This window comes from Folsomia candida, unplaced genomic scaffold, assembly GCF_002217175.1.
Source record: "Folsomia candida strain VU population unplaced genomic scaffold, ASM221717v1 Fcan01_Sc001, whole genome shotgun sequence".
NCBI lineage: Eukaryota > Metazoa > Arthropoda > Collembola > Entomobryomorpha > Isotomidae > Folsomia > Folsomia candida.
The window spans coordinates 941,070-957,839 of NW_019091193.1; the positions used below are offsets into that span (position 1 = coordinate 941,070).

At 36.4% G+C, this 16,770-nt stretch overlaps 3 protein-coding genes across 4 annotated transcripts; 2 read left to right on the plus strand and 1 right to left on the minus strand.

Moving 5' to 3' along the window:
• The first annotated feature begins 260 nt into the window (after positions 1–260).
• On the plus strand, positions 261–3,819 carry LOC110842161 (methyl farnesoate epoxidase). Of its 2 annotated transcripts, XM_022087873.2 has the most exons (9): positions 261–391; positions 819–953; positions 1,242–1,470; positions 1,761–2,075; positions 2,396–2,510; positions 2,587–2,767; positions 2,843–2,960; positions 3,355–3,496; positions 3,568–3,819. In XM_022087873.2, exons 2-9 carry the CDS (start codon positions 829–831, stop codon positions 3,735–3,737), a joined length of 1,395 nt encoding a protein of 464 aa, XP_021943565.1. In that variant the 5' UTR covers positions 261–391; positions 819–828; the 3' UTR covers positions 3,738–3,819. The 2 variants fall into 2 exon arrangements, with proteins under 2 accessions (XP_021943565.1, XP_035702590.1); XM_035846697.1 differs by lacking the exon at positions 261–391 and having other exon boundaries at positions 854–963.
• Positions 3,820–4,850: 1,031 nt separating this feature from the next.
• LOC110863162 (dehydrogenase/reductase SDR family member 7) lies at positions 4,851–7,578 on the plus strand. The gene is made up of 8 exons (XM_022112410.2): positions 4,851–5,067; positions 5,688–5,747; positions 5,890–5,985; positions 6,067–6,176; positions 6,320–6,568; positions 6,840–6,959; positions 7,170–7,342; positions 7,427–7,578. The coding sequence occupies exons 1-8, from the start codon at positions 4,950–4,952 to the stop codon at positions 7,470–7,472; spliced, it is 972 nt and encodes a 323-aa protein (XP_021968102.1). The 5' UTR covers positions 4,851–4,949; the 3' UTR covers positions 7,473–7,578.
• A 2,327-nt stretch (positions 7,579–9,905) lies between these two features.
• Positions 9,906–13,902, minus strand: LOC110842165 (kelch-like protein 24). The gene is made up of 7 exons (XM_035846525.1): positions 12,510–13,902; positions 12,308–12,430; positions 11,887–12,098; positions 11,670–11,795; positions 11,377–11,583; positions 11,132–11,278; positions 9,906–10,662 (listed from the first exon to the last, which is right to left on the minus strand). The coding sequence occupies exons 1-7, from the start codon at positions 12,681–12,683 to the stop codon at positions 10,170–10,172; spliced, it is 1,482 nt and encodes a 493-aa protein (XP_035702418.1). The 5' UTR covers positions 12,684–13,902; the 3' UTR covers positions 9,906–10,169.
• Between the last annotated feature and the right edge of the window lie 2,868 nt (positions 13,903–16,770).

Genomic DNA, 16,770 nt, shown 5'->3' on the forward strand with positions numbered 1-16,770 from the left:
AAGTGAATCCATTTCTATCAATGTCAATACCCGTACACATGTATTAACCAAGGTCGCACGTGTCTTATTTTTTTTTACAAAATTTGTTATCATCCACACATTGATGCTGCTGGTTAGTTCTTGCTACTATTTTTTATTCGTCGCTTATGTACATACGTATCTATAAAAATCATGTCTATGGAACCAGTATTGCTTAAATGTAAGTCTTCTTTCTTATGGGGCTAGGTCCCCACAAAAATTCGAGATGAGATTATGTATTATGCTTGATTGCAGTTGTGCCATTAATTCCGTGCAGGAAAGATGTTGGAGTATTATTCTCTCGCTATCTGTGCAGCTCTCCTCATTTATTATTTTTTACTGAAAGATGACACAAAAGGGAAGGAACCTCCAGGTGAGGATAGATTGATTATGGTTTGTATGTTACGGTAAGCTACATATGTATGTAAATATGGTAAAAATCGAAAATACCAATATAGCATATCAGTATCTTATTGGATGATACAAGCGTGTAAATATAAATTCTAGAATTAAGTATCTATGCATATGTATATTTATAACCTAGCCCTCCACGTTAATTGCGTACTCGTAGAAATTTTGTAAAATTGTTTTAAAAATTTTACATAAATATCTGGAAAATAGTTTGCTGTTACATATGTACATTCCGGTATGAATACAAAAATAAACGGCATAAAATATACATATGTACATATGTAGCAAGTTTTTACGGAGCGGTATAATTTTTTACCAAGCGGTAGAAAATTTAATACCGAATAATTAATACTTGTGTGACTTTATGTATAAGATTTCTGGCATTGCAGGTCCTCAACCATGGCCACTTATCGGAAATCTAGTAGACTTGGCAACAGCTTCGGACAATCTGACTTTAGGAATGGGAATATTGGGCGAAAAATATGGGGAAATATATTCATTAAGGATGGGATCAAAATGGACAGGTAGATAAATGTTCGTATAACAATTAATAATTATTCAACATATAATTGCTAGAATCTACAAATTGCATTAAAGCAATTAAAAATCCATAAATCCCGTAAACTTTCAAACTTTTACAAAATTTTACAAATATTTCTGCAGAAAATTAGTTATCAATTCTTTAAAACTTACTCAGATCTAGGGCGTCGTTTTATTTTGTAAAAGCTTGTAAAATTATTTTACAATTTTACGTATTTAATAAAATTACTAATGCCAGCGGTAATTACTTACCTAATTAATATTCCTCCCAGTCGTAAGGAAGTCGTGCTAACTTCGAAGGAAGCCATGCAAACTGTTCTCACGAACGAGGCTGCTTTTGGCCGGGACACCAGCGGAATGTTTGGGGACAGAGTGATGCATAAAAACTTGGGCATCGCCACTTCCGAAGGGGAAGTTTGGGAAAAGACGAGAAATTGGACTTTTAGGACGTTACGTGAATTCGGGTTTGGGAAATCGTTAGACATGGAACATTTCATTCAGGTACATGTGTTGATTTCGGACAAATTGTTGGAACAATATGAAGAAATTTGCTGAAAATAGGTCAAAAGGTTGCAAATTTTTAATATTTACAAAAATTGAAAAAATTGCATATTTCTTCATGTATTGCCATATTTTTTCGTTTCTTGTTTTGCAGTAAAAGAAATGTATTTAGCAAACCCACAAAAAACGAACACTATTTTAAATATTTTATACACAATCATGAAAACGAAAAAGCTGTAGAGTTCCAACAAATTAATTTTGGATAACGTATTTACTGATTGATTTTTAAGATCGCGTCGGAATCCTTATTTGCCGACATTGACTTGAAGATTGGGAACGGGAAAAATAGTGGCATTATAGACGTCGAGTTACTCTTCAACACCCCAATTCTATCCATAATTTGGCAAATGGTGACTGGCCGATTAGCCCTAGAAGATAAGCCGGACATTCAAATCTTATCCGAAAAAGGGGACGGCTTTGTGAAAAGTGGCATTTTCGGGGCTGGAATCGTCAACGCGTTTCCCGTGTTGAGATTTATCTTCCCAAAAGCGTTGGGCTACGATGTGCAGATGGATTACTTTAATACGTGCAATAAAGTTGGAGGGGTGAGATGAAACTATTTTTAGCTGTATACTCTTAGAAATTCAGTACTAAAATTATATTTAGTCGTGTTCATGCACAACTTTACCAAAGATATTGATAAGCATATAATACCGTGTAGTGATAACTTGGTAAAGTTGCACCATATCGGTAGCAAATTTTTATGGACTGGTGTAATTTTAATACCAAGCGGTAGTAATTGTAATATCGAGAAATTAATACCTGTTTGACTATTCCAGATTTCTAACAGTGTGTGCAACTTACTTGAATTAACATAATTATTATTTTTTACGCGAATTTTTTTAATTGTAAATTTTTACCTCAGAATTTGTTCCGCGAGACGCAGTCACGACTAAAATCGTCTCCGCTGGCATCACAACCTACAAATTTACTGGAAGCATTCGTACAAAATTCTTCAACTGATCCGAAAATATTTAATTGTATGTTCTGATTAAGTATGTAACTTTGCTAGAAAAATTTGCGTAGTTATATTTACTTTACATACGTATTTTTCAGGTGAAAACTTCCAAATCATGTTTCAAGACTTGCTTTTGGGCAGTACTGACACTTCAAGCTCATATTTAGAAGCTGCTTTGCTCTTCCTCGTGGCAAACCCGGAAGTGCAGGAGAAAATTTATCACGAAATTTTGGAGGTTGCACCGAATGGAAGATTTCTTAATTTTTCGGATAGAAAAAGGTAGGCATATTTATTTACTACGTAAGGAATCGTATATGTACTGATGTAAATAATAATTAAACTAAAATTTTCCAGTATGCCATATACCCAAGCTTTTTTCTTGGAAACGCACAGAAAAGCGAGAATCTTGCAAAATTCTGTGCCACGCCGTGCCCTGAGAGATTTCCAGTATAAAGAGTACACAATTAAAAAGGTGCACCCTTAAATTACTTATCTACTGGGAACAAAATAACGGGATAGATTTGATAATTTAGTACTACTGGGGGTATTCACGTCAACTCCGTAAACGTCGTTTCGCAACTTATCTTCGCAACTTTGCAATGTTTGACGCAGCAACTAATCAAAATCCTTATATTTTTAAGAAATATGCGACCTGTATATATTTATTATCGTCGTAAACTGTTCTTCGCAAATTCGTCGTCAAGTGGATTTTGATTTGTCCTCTTATTTTCAGTTTATGTATTTTCATTAAAAATAAGCCCTTCACGAAACCGATTTTGCAAATACCGCAAAGTTACAAAGATGTGTTGCTAAGCGGCGTTTTTTAGTGACGCGAATACCATCGTCATTTATGTAATATTACCCAGGATACCGTTATCATGTGCGATACGCGACTCTATTTTGAAGACAAGGAGAGATGGGGAGATCCCGAATTATTTAGGCCTGATAGATTCATCGGTGAAAACGGGGAACTCGTAAATGCGTCAAGCATAATTTCCTTCTCGTTTGGTAAGTGAATCTTTCTTACAAATGAGTACATAAATGTGTCATCATTTCGTAAAAAATTCCTTGCATAATAGGAAAGCGAAACTGTCCTGGAGAACTGCATGCCAACATTGTTGCATTCCTATTGCTCACCTCTCTCCTCCAGAGATACAAATTAAGTGTGGAGGAAACACCCAGGTTGGACATGAGGCCAGGAATGACGCTAAAGCCGTACCCATTTAAAGCGATGTTCACAAGAAGATAAAGAATTTTAATAGGGGGCATGATCATAATTTGTGTTAATATTTTAAGTATTATCGAATAAAAATATAGTTGGACTGGAGGTATATATGTATGTATCGTATGTATGTATGTAGATACATACAAATGTCTAAGCATAAAACTTAAATGTTGAGGTTGGAAGGGAGAGTCTAATAAGTATTTAGTACATTTGTACATATGTATTAAGCTTTGGGTAGGAAATTGTTGAGCAGGTCGGAATGGGGTTAATATAAATGCACATACTTACAGAGTCACGTGTGCCGACAAATACATGAATTTGTAAATATTATGTAACTCCCTGCACCAGCGGAAAGTTCCAGTGTTTTCCTTGCATGAATACATATGTAGACAAATGTTTAAAACTATAACCATCCTGTGACCACAATACAGCTCAGAATTCCATCATCATCATCGTCATTGGCCTCTGAAACTGTGGGGACATTTTCATAATACTAAAGGAGCTTACGTACAAGGGTTTGTTAATATCGGTGCAATCCTACGGCGCATTATGCCCCCACGTAAAGTTCCGCGACCCCTGATCAGCATGTTGGCATTGACTGTCATTGCACATGCACATGAGGGTGATATGCATACACATATTTGATTTTGTTCAAATACATATAGCCAGAGAGAGTCACGGGTTTTGTTTACATTACAAAGACCGCGGAGACTGTGGAAGCGTGGGGACCGAGGGACAATGTCGCCATGGTTATTCAATGCCCCTATGGTCTGTGGATGCATGTTATACATTTAGACCTCTCCGCCTATCCTATCTCCTACAATATTAGTGTCCCCATGGGGACATCTGCAGATGTCCCCACAGGTTCCGCGGCCACCGTGTGCGTTGGATACTTTGACATTCTGGAATGAAGATGAAAAAGGTTTATGATACGGATAAGAAATTTTGGAAGTTTTTAGTGTTTTTTAGTGAATTGACCCCCGCCGATGCTTCTCCTCTGCGGTGCCTGGTTGGTTGTGATAATAAAGTATGTTTTTTTGTGTGGGTGATAATGATGTATGTAGTGTGTTTAGTTGGTTAGTGGTGAAATGGTTTTTGTGGTGATAAGTAAATAAAAGAGATTGTTACATCATCATCCCGGAGAACGTTTCAGTTTTGGTGGATCCGTCCTTGACGCTGGTTGTCGTGCTGGTGATCACATACATATTATTCGTGTGGAATTGAGAGTTCTGAAAAATGTTGGATTTAATCGTGGCAGTGATTTTGGCCTTTTTTGCGATATGTGTGGGAATTTTGTTGTGTGGAGATTGCGACATTTGGACCTTTATGCATCTCAAATTTGGGAAGGATATCGGTATGTGGAATTACACATTTTTGATACAAATTGGTTAGCAGAACTGATGTCAAGTAGAGGTTTCCGATAGAAAATTAGATTTTACTAATTTAGTTAAACTAGTGAAATATTTCAAGCCTCGACAAATTTATTGCCAAGTATTTCATAAATATTTAATAAAAATTCGAAGTCTTGCAAAAAAAGTTGACACCGAAACCTTCTTGCGATAAATTTTCGTTAAAAATTTGCACTTTTGATGAACAGTCTTGCCAACAATTATTTAAATACGTAGCAGTGCAAAAATAATGGCAATATGAACACTTTGGCGATGCGTAGATACTAAACTAATGAATTAGTTACATACATATGTAAAAACGCATGACATTGCCAAAATCTCAAGGGCGTTTGTGCATGCATTGCATTCTTTTTATTGCAAGGATATGTACATTGCAGAAGGATTACTCTAATCAAAAACAGGCTCTGGAGATGTAGAAAGATAGAAATTTCGCAAAGTGTGAAAACTTGAGAAAGTTTATAAACTTATACATATCTGTAAATATGTTGATATTGTGATCAGACTACAAATCACAATGGCTCGAGTACACCCATTGGGCGAGTGTAACTTCTTTTTTAATTTGTAGCGAGTCGCTTTGAGGGAAAAGTTGTCTGGGTGACTGGAGCATCTTCTGGGATTGGAGAAGGTAAAATTTAAATAAAATTATTTTATTTCAAAAAATTTCTAAAAAATGAAATTAACACGATCGAGCGTATTGACTCCGCAAGCTAACGAAGCTTGCATTATACGATATCCTTTCGAATTTTTAGACTGAATTTGTTGCCCAGGTCTCGCCAAAGAGTTGGTGAAGGTGAAAAATGTGAAAATAATTATATCCGCCAGGAGAAAGGAAGAGCTAGAGAGGGTGAAGAAGGAATGCTTAGGTGCGTACTTAGCAAATTTCTATCCAAATTATAATAAATTTGCAATATTTTGTTTATTTTTCTTGCATATTTTTTTCATAGAACTGAACAAGTCGACCAAGCAGGAATCCATTCTGGTCTTACCGTTCGACATGGTGGATTACGACAGTCATGCAAAAGCATTGGAAAAAATTGTGAAAACCTTTGGGAAGGTGGGTCATTTAACTATTGATATTCAAATTTAGGGGTTTTGCGGAAAATGTGCAAATTACCTAAATTTTGGTGGAATTTCAAAAATATTTTCGCTAATATTATGCTGCAAGTGAATTCGTATTTATTTCTGTTAATTTTCCAGCTCGACATTTTGATTTCTAACGCGGCCGCCATGGGTCAATACGCGTTATGGGAAGAAGCGCCAATTTCCACGGATAAAGCCCTCTTCGACCTGAACGTGTTCTCCCTCGTAAATTTGAACAGGATTGTGCTCAACTATTTCAAAAACGAACGCGGGCGCCAAGGACATTTGGCTGTGGTATCGAGTTTAGCGGGAAAGCTGGGTGTTCCATACCTCACGCCGTACACTCCGACCAAATTCGCGCTGCATGTAAGCAATCAAACTTAAAAGAAATACAGCAATAGTGTGAAACCAAATTCCATATCCGTGCTTTACGTTAATTAATGTATGAAAGGCTCGAAACTTAAATGTCTGCGTTTGACTTCCTCTAAACGTTCACAGGATCATATAAACTAAGCCCATTTCTGAAATTCCAACCTCGAGGAATTGCATTCGATTCGAATGATTCGAATCTAAATTCACCTTAGGATAGAGTCACGTGATATAATTTGTTTAAATTTATGAATTTTACAATTTTCAGGGCTATTTTGACAGCTTGAGACACGAATTGAGAAAAATGGAACGGATTCATGTCACGGTACTTTGTCCGGGACCGGTTGAAACCAATATTTTCGACAATTCTATGACCGGAACGGGCGCGGTGAGTGGAATTTTATGAATTTCTTTTTGAATTTTGGAATTTAGCGGTTTCCTCAAAGATTGGTTTCGATTCGATATATATATATTATTAATATTAACGCTGATTTCGTATTCTGAATGGCTGAGGAGTGGAAAAATTACACCTTTTTTTTGGGACAAGTTATTGCATAAAAATGTAATTATTCAAAAAACTAAAATTACATTTATGCAGCGATTCAAGGACACCATGCTTACCAAAAGGCCAGCTAACATTATGACGGCTGCGCGTTGTGCTGAACTTTGTTTGACTTCAATTGCAAATAAATTGGAAGAATCGTGGATGGCGCCTCTGCCCAATTTGCCATTTATGTACTTGGCAGCGTATCAGCCTTTCTTGTATTCCAAGTAGGTTTTGCTGCGGTTAAAACATAAGTAAATTTGGGTACTAATTTAATTGTATGTATATTTATTATTATTTTTACTGTGTAGATTATCAGCCTTCATGATGAAATTCTTTGTCGTGGATGAAAAATAAGCGAAAATATTTAAACTAAAATTTCTAAAAGCAAGAAATTTACGTCAAAAACTATCATAACTTGAAATAAACAAATGAGTTTTGTGAGACCATTTATGAACAACTACATACATGCGCACGATTTTTATTGGAGTTGAGACGTATTATGGGAAATGTTCCATTCTATGTACGTTGCATCGATTTCTTGGAATTAACCTTTTAAAACGTGTGTATAATGAAATGACAAAGGCGTTACCGCGGGAGATTTACTGTGATTATTGGGTTATGATTCGGGAGTCATATTCCAAAGAGAAAATCCAGCTTCGTGAAAGGAGGGACGCTAAATAGAAGGTTACTGTGGGAAGGGTTTTTTGAGTATTTTAAAATAAATTTTTGCTCATTTAACTTCTTTGCAATGTGATGGTAGAAAATTCAAGACGTTCACAATTTTGTATTCGAGTGTTTTTTTGTGCAAATTTGATCAAATAACTAGCAACTATTTTATGATACAAAATATTATTATGAGTTATGAAGAGCGAAAAAAATATTTTTTAACGAGGTCTATTGACCTCCTCCCGCAGTGGAGAAAAAATTTGGGTTGAGGCTAAAAGACCTCCTCCCGCACCATAGCTACAAATTCGTGGAGGTTTATTGACCTCCTCCCGAAGTAAGCCCGAAAATTTTAGGAGGCTAAAAGACTTCCTCCCGCAGCAACGCAAGGTTTCCAAGGAGGCCAAAAAGCCTCCATACATTTTAAAAGGTTAAATATAAAAACTTGCAAGTAGAGTTCCGGGTGCAACCGTCAATTCAGCATAGCTATTTTTGAATTATATTCAGCCACCCCCCTTTTAAAAATTGAGAAAAGAAACTGGGAAAAATGAGAAATCCAATGCACACTCGGTACAACAAGAATTAGACCCCAACTTGCATTTGCAATTCTAATTTGCCCATGAATGCGGACATTTTGATGCATCAAAAGTTTCAAAATTCGAAAATTGGCGGTTTTTTGACTTACACATAAATCGTTAAAAAAGTCATGGTCCTACCCATTTCGAGTCTGACAACCTGATGCCAGAATTTTCTCCATTAGAAGAGCTATATTTTCGGCTTTTGTTGTCCGAAGAGAAATGCCTTGGACCATGAGATTTTTGGGGTCAAAGTTTCTGTGGGGGCCATCTTATATCGCAAGAGCCGTAACAAACTCTGGCCACTAATGAGTGCAGAGAGAGAGAAACAGAGTGACCAGGCGGAGTATCTATGTGACTCTACCGCATGGTAATTAATTTATTATTGAGTGGTAGAAAAATAGTTGCCAACTGGTAATATTTTCAAATTTCGCGTCCGGGGTTATTACCGGTTTGGTTACAAAATGTCTACCACTCAGTAATAAATAAATTACCATGCGGTAGAATCACATAAATAGATACTCCGCCTGGTAATAACTTAGTTACCGGGTTTCTTCGACTGCAGTTTGGTAGAATCATATATGTATGAAAACCGCTCGGTATTATTTTACTACTAGTTTCTAAGAGTTTACATATATCTTTTTGTTCCTCAGGCTTGGGTCAAATTCACCACGAGCCCCCCGTCAATGAATTCCTGTAGACAGCGCTGAACACCTTTATTCAAATTTGTCCCTCATTTCCCCTAATTCTGAACACGATTTTTGTCCTGTGCGACACAGACCCGCTTCATGTTCTCAGTCAATACACGTTTTTCCCAGGGTCCAATTTCATTATAATTCTGCTACGAATCTTTGTATTCGTATGGGTTGGGGGCGAAGTGATCAAATCATTTTGCGGCCTAGCTACCGTGGTACTAATGGTTCTAACGGCATCCATTCAAATTATGGCACGGTGCAGAAAAGTTATCGAAAAATGGGGCAATTCCCAAACTAAAGTTGTAAAATTGTATAGAGAATTTCAAATTTGGATTGGTTACTCTAACCTAAAATTCTCCTATTATGCAGTTCCGCCCTTGATCTTTTTTGGCATGGGTATCACCATTTTTGCGACATATTTAAGTATCAGATTAGCCGGAAGGGTTACACTGGCGGTGTACTGGTTTTTTCTGATGACCAGTGGGCTGGGATTTAGTGCTGCGGTTACGATCTTGCCACAAGCAGCGATGGTTTCCGAAAGTTCGAACAGTTTTCTGGTATTTTTGAGGGGTAGATGCGTCTCGAAGTACGAGATTAGATTGATCCGCTCCCTTAGCAAGGTAGGAATTAGGATTGGACCTTTTGGAACGATAACGAAGTCGTGGCAGCTGAAGATTGTGTGGAATATTATGGATTAATTTGCTCTTGACGGTTTAGTGAAGTATTGGCAGTAATTCAAAATATTTGATATACGAACGTATATTTAGTATAATTAATTGTGCGTGTCACCTTATTTTCATAAATTTCACTATGCCCATTTTCTGCGATTCGGGCTTTCCGTACAAATTTCGGACTTTGGTATGCAAATGGAGTTACTAGAACAAGTAATTACATTTAGCGCTTTACCTACATAATATGTAGATAAAGCGGTAAATGAGTATATTATACTCATTCTGTACTGGTTTATTAGTCGACAACAAAAACGGATCAGAAGTTAGATACATGACAATTAAATAAAGTATATGTAACGATATTTTAGGTGTAGGGCTGAAATTTAGAAATGCAAAATTTGAAACCACCAACATTATCAAAAAAGTAATAAATAGAACCCTCAAATATTAAACCACTTCAAATTCCAGCTTCTCAATAAACCCATGATTAACTCCGAGCTGATCTCCTTTACATCGTTTAATAACGATTCCAGCTGTATTTTTTCCCACGGCAGGGTCCTTGAACAAGTCTGTATAATTTGTAATCACCCTGGTGTGCCCGTTAGCAGGAAACAGGTCTTGTACATTCATATTTTGCTTATTGGCCACGGTTTCGGAAAGACCATGGTATCCTACATCACCGGAAAAGGTTATCGTCACTCTGAGCCAGCCGTTAGCTACATTAATTTCGCAAGGCGGATTTAGGGAGATGCGTAAGTAGACGTCACCCCTCTCATAAGTGTCGAATTGGGTAACAAGTTGATTGGCACTAGCCCGGTCATTCGCGAATTGTAGGTTACACTTAATCAAATCGTAGTAATAAAGGTTAGCAGGATTTACGTCAAAAAATTCTTTCGGAATTGAAATTGATTTCAGTGTGACATCCTCCTTTACGAGAATCCTGAAAAATAATAGATACATATTAATACCAAGGTGGAATAAGTTCACAGATTTTTAATCTCACTCTACCCATATCATATCAATGCAAATTTCGAAAATATGTTACACCATTATTTGATCAGTTTTCATATGTAAATGCAACTTATCATACTTTGAATAAAGTTGGCGAATTCATTTGTGAGGAAATTTGTTATGAAAAAGTGGCAAACAAATTACCAGTTTCTTAAATCCATGGTTTTACAGTAGCAAATATTAACTTTACATTAAAGTGTAAAAGCTTCATTTAAATATGTACACATGTTCATATCTCAAAACTGATGAAATTTATGATTTTAGAAATTTGCATTTAAAGACAGAAATTGAATAGTGATTAAAAATCTATGGCACATCAAATCGTCATAACCTTAATGGTCAAGATTGCCACAAACAACATCTATTTATAACTAACTTATTTCCATATATGTACTTACGCTATCGTTTCTCTTCCATTTGGATTTCCATCAATGGCAATGGTTTGAATTACTCTTGTACCCTCGGGAAGGGTCCGTGTGAGAACGATGTCCTTGTCAATGTAGGTGCGCGGAGTGGACATAAATGTTCCAGGTGGGAGCATATTTCTAAGGGTTAAATTACAAATTTATTATGCTAAGAATATCGAGAAGGGGCCGTGCATAAATTTCGTAACTCAGAAATCGTGATTCTCTAGACTATGTACCTCCTCACAGGCGGGATAAGAAAACAGTTCAACAGCTCCACCGATTCTTCCATGCTGAGCAGTTTCTTGGTCGTCACGTTCAGAGCAAATTCGGCCGGATCCATTAACGAAAAACGGATATGACGCAACGGTTTTGCGAGACACTTTCGAAGATTTTCAGTATTTTGAGGATCCAGGTTTTGTCTCACACATTCAGCTGTGCCCCATCTAAATACATGCATGTTTAAAATTATCCGCCAGAACTAACTACTTCAATGCTAAATATTTATTCCCAAATTTTGGAAAATTCTCACCGATTCACTGCTTCAAAGACTTCCATCTCATTGATCACCTTGAGCGAATCCTGCTGAATAATTTCAACCAAACATTCCAGTCGTAGTTTGCCAATCTCTTCAGATTTCAAGAGTTTTCTCGCATTCCTGTTCGTAAAGAAATAAATGAGTAAATAAAAACTAAATACAAGTTGTTAAAATTTCCACTCAAAAATTACTCGTAAAATATGAGCCCTACTTGCAAATGAATTTGAGCGTGGACTGAATAAAGTCCCCGTGCGCGTATTCCATCCCACTTTGAAACAATGAAAGGACATTTTCCAAGGTCAAGTCGCCCTTTAATATCTCGGCGCACTCGTCCCTCAAACCGTTGACTTCGTACTCGGTCGAAAGTTGCATTAGTTGGAGCGCGTCGCCCATCCCGAAGCCCGACTTCCCAGTGTACAAGTACTAAAATCAAGCAAGAAATAGTACCCAACTAAAGAAATTCGAATCAAATGCAATCCTTGGATTTGAACAAGTTTCCCACCATGCCAAATTTTTTTGCTAATTTTCCAACGATTTTTTGGTAATGTTGCTAATGACGCGAACTCGTAATGAATACCCCCAATGTTTAACTGATGTTGAACTTGGGGTAAAATTATGTTTAATAATTTTACCTTAAGCAGCATCTTGAAAACTCGAGTATCCACATTTTCAATCTTTATTTCCTCCGTTTCCGGCTTGATCTTGCCATCCAGCACAGGAGAGCCGGCCTCCAGAAATATTTTATGTACGGGAAGCTGCAAATAATTTGATCTTATTAATTAATGCCTGAATAATACATACATACTTGCAATAAATAAATAAATTCAGTCCAACCCGTAATCCTTCTGGACGAAGGTCCAGAATCAAGTCACTTTTATACCCCGTCTCGAGCAGATTCAATAATCGATGGTCATGACTTCCGGTCCACTCCCACTTTCGTCGTGGCAATCCTTCAACGGAAGAATCACCATTTGTCTCGCCCTCCGATTTGCTGGATTTCTCATCCATATTTCACTTTTGCTTAAAATGTAATTGTGATTCGAATATCAATCGAATAGATTTATTTTTTGTAGTTTACACAAAATGTTAAACGATCTGAACCAAGAAGACAGACTGTCTAAAATGATGTCCAATTTATATTTGGCAACGTTTTGCTAAATATTTAAGTAAGGATGAAGTAGTTGACCGTTAAAGGTGTAATGTTAACTTAAGCAAACTATGTGTACATACAAAGTATTAGTTTTATATTGAAGTTTAAGATAAAAATAACAGCATGTTATATATACGCATCACAGACTTGGATATATATACATAATGTACATATGTAAATATGTAAGCATATCCTTCGCATGAAGACCTTTTTTAATGCAAGTATGCCTTAGGATTAAGCCAGTCTCTTGCTTTCATATTTAGTGACAACGTTTATTTTATATTTGTCATATCTCACTATGGAGACGTTTGTATTATTTATGTACGTAAAATAAGTAGTCTTATCTCATCACTCCAAGAATTGTATTTGTATTGTAGATAGGTATAGCCTTATTTTTATGCAGATGTTTTGCATCTTGGACATTAGTTTTAAAAATAAGATTTACGAAGCTTATTGGCAGCTTGGTGAACACCGTAAATTTGGTTATGCAAAATAATTAGGATGCGATTATGAGATTACTGCAGGGGACGAAATTGATAAAAATAGGTAAAAGCCATGCAAACAATTATGTTTATATGCTTGAGACAAAGAGTATGACAAATTGAAATCGAGAGCCTTGGCTAAATCTTGCGCCATACTTGATATTATCATAATCTTAGCGTTAATGTGTATATAATTTCCATTCACATATATTTAGTTGAACTTTTACAGAAATTTAGAATTCAGAGAAACTTCCCCACATTCAGTCTCAAAGTCTCCCGTCATCCTAGAGAAAATGCAGTATCGTAGTTACTCCGAATTTTTAATTTCTATAAAATTTCGTATAATGAAGACTATTTACCTACATATGCACTTATATACATATGTATGTACTTAAGAATACTGGGAATTATTTGTGCGTATCACCACATTTGCATATTTTGACGCATTACACGAGCCACGAGCATATCGGGGCGGACAAAGGAAAGGGGATAATGATTTCATCGCCAATTCCTCTACCAAAAGATGGAGCCAAAAACCTGATGTATTTTTTCACAACTATGCAATTTTAGCTTCGCTATTTAAAAATATTTGAGTTCAAAGTTTTTCTAATTTTAATAAACATTTAGTTTAGCATTTGCTAAAATGTAAAATGTAGAGGGTATTCGTTATTTCTTCGTATCCGTAGTATCGTAAAATAGTTTACGAAGAAAAAACAAGGGGTCAGGTTTCGTAAAAATCGTAAGCGTATAGTAACGTGATTTTCGATGAGAAAATCTTACGACGCTTACAAAATCTCGTAAGCGTCGTAAGTTATTTTACGATACGAAGAATACTAAGGATACGAAGAAATAATGAATACCCTCGTAGTGTTTCATTTAGTTTATCAGCATTTGCTATATTATTTGCATTATTAATACATATTTATTTCCTTGTGCAGGACTACACACTTTCATTCTGTAATTTTTCGGCCATTTGCCCATTTCGTCGAACGGGTTGTCAAAATAAAACTTTAACCCACACGTGCACACGTGTACGGGTATCAATTATAGTAGTGTTTCTAATTTCGCCCAATTTTTTTCGTAATTAAAATGATATTTGAAGTAAAATTTAAACCGCTTACACCACACAAATTACATGTTGTAGTTTAAGGCAAAAGATAAAAATATTATCGATAGCTTGCAAAACAGTAAAGTTTTTTGTGTAAATAAAATAATGGAATACATCCGTATACATAAATGCCGGATATTATTTTCACAAGAATTATCAGTTGTAAACACAAATTATAGAGTATAGAAAATTTATTTTGGAGGTTGGTTAATTTTTAACGTAATCCTCATAAAGGAAAACGAGTAACGGGTACTAAATTGATACCCGTACTCGTTTTCCGTATCGAACCGCACTACAAAGTGGTTCGGGTAGTTGCGTATGGATAGAAGTTTCACTACTCACGGTATGATGATTTAAATGGATTTAAATTTAAATTAAATTTGAAAATTAATTTCTGGTTTGATTTATTAACCATTTAATCTGTGAAAGTGGCATATGTCGCTTTGGCGACTTGTCCTTAATTCGTGACAAAGGCATATGTCATCGCCAAAATCCGCTCCATAACTCGTGACGACGACATATGTTGCCACAGAAAACCTTACCTTAATTCGTGACGTAGACGTTTGTCGTTCTCAGGCAAATTCGCCATAATTCGTGACGTCGACATTTTTTATTTAGCCCGAACCAGGGCTTCTGTAATTGTCATGTCCGTTCGTCCGTCCGTCTGCCCGTCTGTCTATAGATAACTCTGGAACGAGTTGGCCGATTGACTTGAAATTTTTACCAGATGCATATTGGACAAAGTTAGGAACCGAGTTCGAAGATAGGCAAAAGCGGTCCCCTGGTTGACCCGTATGGGTCATCTGGGTGGGTGGGTATTATGCACCAAAATTTCGAAATTGTCGTAGAAAGCTGAAATTTGGCACAGAGGTTGCTAATGGCTCCTAATAGATAAAAATGAGTTCAAGTTGGAAAAATTTTCATCTTGAGGAACCCTATGGTGAGGGACCCCAACTGATTTTGCAAAGTCGTAATATAGAACTGAAATTTGGTAGAAAGATTGCTTATGGTCCTAAAAGAAAAATATTTTCTCAAATTGGTAAAATTTTCATCTGGAGGGGTCTTATTGGGTGACCCATACTGATTTTTCAAAATCGTCATATCGTTCTGAAATTTGGCATTTGGTTTTCTTATGGCTCTTCATGGAAGAATATACATTGGAATCTGGAAGGACCCTATGGGGTGACCCCCACCAATTTTCAGGGATTAACATGGAAAGCTGAAATTAGGACCAGAGATCTTTACTGCTTTCTCATGAAATAATAGGAAGTTAAATATGAACAAAAATTTGCAGAGGGACACTAGGGGATGTAGGGTGACCATCCGTCCCGATTTAGCCGGGACATGTCCCGCTTTTCAAAACCTGTCCCGGCGTCCCAAAAATGTCCCGGTTTTGATAAAGTGTCCCGGTTTATCAAAATCTCAGGAAAAAATTAAATTATCCCGCTTTTTGCAAAAAAATATTGATGAAAAAGTAGATTTTAGCACATAAATACCAGTAACGTGCATGTAATATTCACTTAATCTCCTACCCTAGCTCTTTCTCAAAATTCGGTTATACTCGAATCGCCAAGCACTAGATATTATTGAAAATTTTTTCGCCAAGCACTAGATATTATTGAAAATTTTTTTTGCCAAAATATGTCCCGGTTTTAGTCGGGAAAAATATGGTCACCCTAAGGGGATGGTCCACACCGATTTCTTAAAATTGATATAATCAGCTGAAGTATGGAGTCGAGAAATAACTTAGGATTAACATTTACCCTATAGGGTACCTCAAGATAAAAATCTATTCAATTCCACGTCATATTCTTCCATTGCAAGTCATTATAAACTTTCACGCAAATTTTGAATTTTCGTTACCCTTGACCCCAACACCCATATGACCCCTACCGGCCAACCACTTGACCGATCGAACCAGTCTTCGAACTCGAGTTGTGTATTTGGATGGTCTATATGTGTGGAAAATATCAAGTCGATCGGATAATTTTAAAAAGAATTATCATCGTACAGATGGGCAACACGGGTACATAAGCCTTGGGTCGGGCTAGAAATTAAAATTTTTTGTGAAAATGTTGTCACGGAGTAACATATTTGACTGGCATTTTTGGTTACGAATAATGATCCCTTAGAAATAAAGCTCCCTCACGAATTAAGGTAACTCTACTGTCGCCTGGTGACACGAATTATGGACATCATGACTTTTACTTGTCCTCTTTAAATGGTTAAATACTACTCTTCCCGTCTAAAGTTCGTATTAAAAAAGTTTTGATTAACAATTTCAAACCCATATTTTAATATGAGCATAATATTTACAATTAGTCAATGCCACTAAAAAGTCAGGAGCAAATTAAT